Raw genomic sequence first — 3,438 nt, 5'->3', positions numbered from 1 at the left:
ATATATATATATATATATATATATACGTGTGTGTTTGTCCCCCACCCCCACTATTTGATAACCGGCGTTGTAGTGTTTACGTTTCCGTGACTTTGCGGTTCGGTAGAGCGAATGATAGAATAAATACCAGGCTCACACAAAAAGAAGAAGAAAAAATAACTTTTCAAGGCGGAGCTCCAGTATGGTCGAAGCCCAATGACTGGAACAAGTAAACAAAAGACGTACGTACGAGATGAGTGAACGAAGAAAGGAAAGCTACTTTATTTTTCGTGGCAAACCTCCACAAAACCAGCCTACACCGTCCCTCCACAAATATGCAGGTACAGACGACACTCGGAATTGCTAACGCTTTTTCACTCACTCTCAAAGCAGCAACGAACAGAAAATAATAACTGTCAACTTTTGTGACATTACTATTTACATACAGGTTTAAACAATGAGAGAGAAAAAGAAATGAAGAGAAAAAACACCATTCATCTCTACATACACGGATATCATAAATAAACTAGGCGTGCTTTAGCTGGTACACATATACCCACACGCGTTGCCTGACAATTCTTACAAGCTGAGCTGTTTTCTGATAGTTACGAGTAAGATAGTAGTAACTTAACTGCTACCGTGTCGCACCGTTCGGTTTTATTTACCAGTCTGCCACTGTGCGTAAATACACACACACACACAGACACACACACCCACACCCGCGCGCGCGCGCGCAGAAATTTAAATTGCTGTTGATGTAAAGTGTTGAACGAAATCGACGCAAGCTCTAAATGCCGCTCCACATTCTGGTTGGCCGACAACTGGGAAGTGTGAGGTGGGTGTCGTGGCATGTCATGTGACCCGCCCCTACTTCACGTCACGTGACACGCAAAACACTATTGCGAAAGCTGGATTGTCCTGTGCAAAGTTTTATTGCAGTTGTCGAAGTGTGGCTGAAGGAAGATAGTTGTGCCGGTTCGCTCTCCACGGACCACTAAACAGCGTTCCACTTGGTAACTAACTTCACTAGCTCACTGCTTGATATACGCACACTCTCACACACACACACATACACACACATACACACACATGTACACACTCAGTGAAAGTTGCTTGAAAATAAGGAAAATCTTTCATTGCATTTACGAATAAGTTTCTGAAAAAGAAAATAATATATTAAATAACTTCATTTTCTTTCTTTCAAAAAACGGACGCAAAATGAAAATACTGAGAAAATCTACATATTAACGCGTATTAATTTCTAATTTACATTTTACTTACAAAAAAAAAAAAAATTACTGAAAACTTTTCCAAAGTGAGAGAAAATTCCTGTCTGTCTCTCATTCTGTTTCTGTATCGCGAACCTAATATTTATTGCATAAATAAACCAGTTAACAAACAAATATATTGATATATATACGAGAACAAGCATGGAAGCTCTCTATATCCATATAGCGAATAAACTTGATAATGTGCGGAAATCTGCGAAGACTTATGGTTCCATTCGGGAAGAAATTCTCAGCTGGGACCTATGGAGAGCAACATTTGCCGAATTTTTAGCTACATTCCTGTTTGTTTTCGCCGGTTGTGCATCCGTATCTAGTCAGCCGACAAATGTCGTACAGGTAAGTCTCCTACTTGTAAATATTTAATATTCTGTTAAATAAAATAGTTTATTAACTTCGATTGTCTGCCATCTAATTTAACTATTTTCTCGCATGAACAAACACAGTTTACACACTAAATATTTTGCTTTCGTATCTCGAATCGTTGCTGGTTGTTTGAATATGACATCAATGTTAGGAAGTCTGGATCAAAACCCTCTTTCTTCGCGGTGTTGAGCTATCGAAAGACCAAAATCCTTAATTCTCAATTATTATCCAGTACACCTGGCTGAAAATAGGTTCCGCAAAAGGAGAGAGGAGTTTAAATCCATTCCTTGATGTGATTGGGAGTCAGCTGGAAGGCGGGGGTCAACAGCGATAAAGGTGTTTGATTATGCAAATATCAAACTATTGATTTTGCTGGTAATTCAATGAGTAGATAACAAAACCATGTCAAAAATAAATATAGATTGATTGATGAATTATTGACTGGTCAATATTTGCTGTTATTGTTGTTGTTGTTGTCTTTCTTGTTTTTCTTTTTTCTTCGCGGTAACGGGGAAGGAAGGGTGATATAATCTCAAAATTGTTAAATTGAATTCTTTGAGCCAAGTCGTGTCTGGTCAGTCTGGAGCCCTTCCATTTAACCTATTCATTGCTCTTTATTTACCAATATGGCGCTTTTACATTATTTCTAATGCTCCTTTCTCTTATAAGCACAATGCCTGAAATTTGAGTAGAGGGGGTCTATTCGATTACATGGACCTCAGTATTTCACTGGTACTTAATTTATCGACCTCGAAAGGATGAAAGGCAAAGTCGACCTCGACGGAATTTGAACTCAGAAACGTAGCGACGGATGAAATGCCGCTAAGCATTTCGACCAGCGTGCTAGCGATTCGGCCTGCTCTCCACCTTTCGTTATTTCTAATAATGGTGACCCTCTGAAATCTTGGTGAAACTCAAAATATAATATAAGTAATATTGATTTCAAATTCTAGCACAGAGCCAGCAAGGTCGGAGGAGGGTGTAAGTCGATTATATCGACCCCAGTGCGCAATTGGCGCTTATTTTATTGACCCCGAAACAATGAAAGGCAAAGTCGACCTCGATGGAATTTGAACTCAGAACGTAACGACGGATGAAATGTAGCTAAGCATTTTGCCCGGCGCGCTAACGATTCTGCCAGCGCGCCGCCTTGCATGATATAAATTATATTAAAACCTTTTCCCAAAATATTTATATAATAGAAATATTATATATTACATATATTACAACAATATTGTATTATATCGAACATATATCGTTTACTCAGGTAACAAACTGATCTGAAAATTATTTTCTATTTTATTTAAAATCTAAAATGAACTTTGTTGTTGATGATGATGATGATGTTGCATTCTTCATACATGGGTTTCTTGGTGGTGTTGTTTGGTCTCTGTGATCACTCTCTCTCTCTCTTTTTCTCTCTCTCTCTCTCTCTCTCTCTCTCTCTCTTTCTCTCTCTCTCTCTCTCTCTCTCTCTCTCCATGAGTTCAGTAATGAATGACATTAAGTTCTGCAATAAAGAAGACTTGCTCTAAGTGAAAAGAGAAAAAAAAAAGAAAAAGAAAATGAATGGCATTCCTTCGGTACTGGTCTACAGTGTGTCGATGTGAGGAGACGAAGTCATTCGACCTCTCTTTCATCCTAGCCTCTTTATCTATGTCATGTGGGAAGGTTGTGTGGGTGAATGACATCGTCTACCAATACCGAAGGATTGCCAAAATGAATTATATTCTATGCGTTTTTTGGACAGTTTGAATTACAATAAGTTATGATAAAAACGATGTTGAGAATTGCACCTGGGAAGGGG

At 38.5% G+C, this 3,438-nt stretch overlaps 1 protein-coding gene across 1 annotated transcript in view; it reads left to right on the top strand.

Annotated features, from left to right (window-relative positions):
• Positions 1-596: 596 nt before the first annotated feature.
• Positions 597-3,438, top strand: part of LOC106867199 (aquaporin) — a 45,180-nt gene continuing 42,338 nt past the window's right edge. Inside the window, exon 1 of the mRNA XM_014912005.2 lies at positions 597-1,604. Coding sequence (XP_014767491.1) covers positions 1,410-1,604 — 195 coding nt within the window. The 5' untranslated portion in view covers positions 597-1,409. The remainder of the gene's footprint in view (positions 1,605-3,438) is intronic.

Source organism: Octopus bimaculoides, chromosome 3 (genome assembly GCF_001194135.2).
Source record: "Octopus bimaculoides isolate UCB-OBI-ISO-001 chromosome 3, ASM119413v2, whole genome shotgun sequence".
In the NCBI taxonomy this organism is placed as follows: domain Eukaryota; kingdom Metazoa; phylum Mollusca; class Cephalopoda; order Octopoda; family Octopodidae; genus Octopus; species Octopus bimaculoides.
This window is presented reverse-complemented; position numbering and strand designations above follow the sequence as displayed.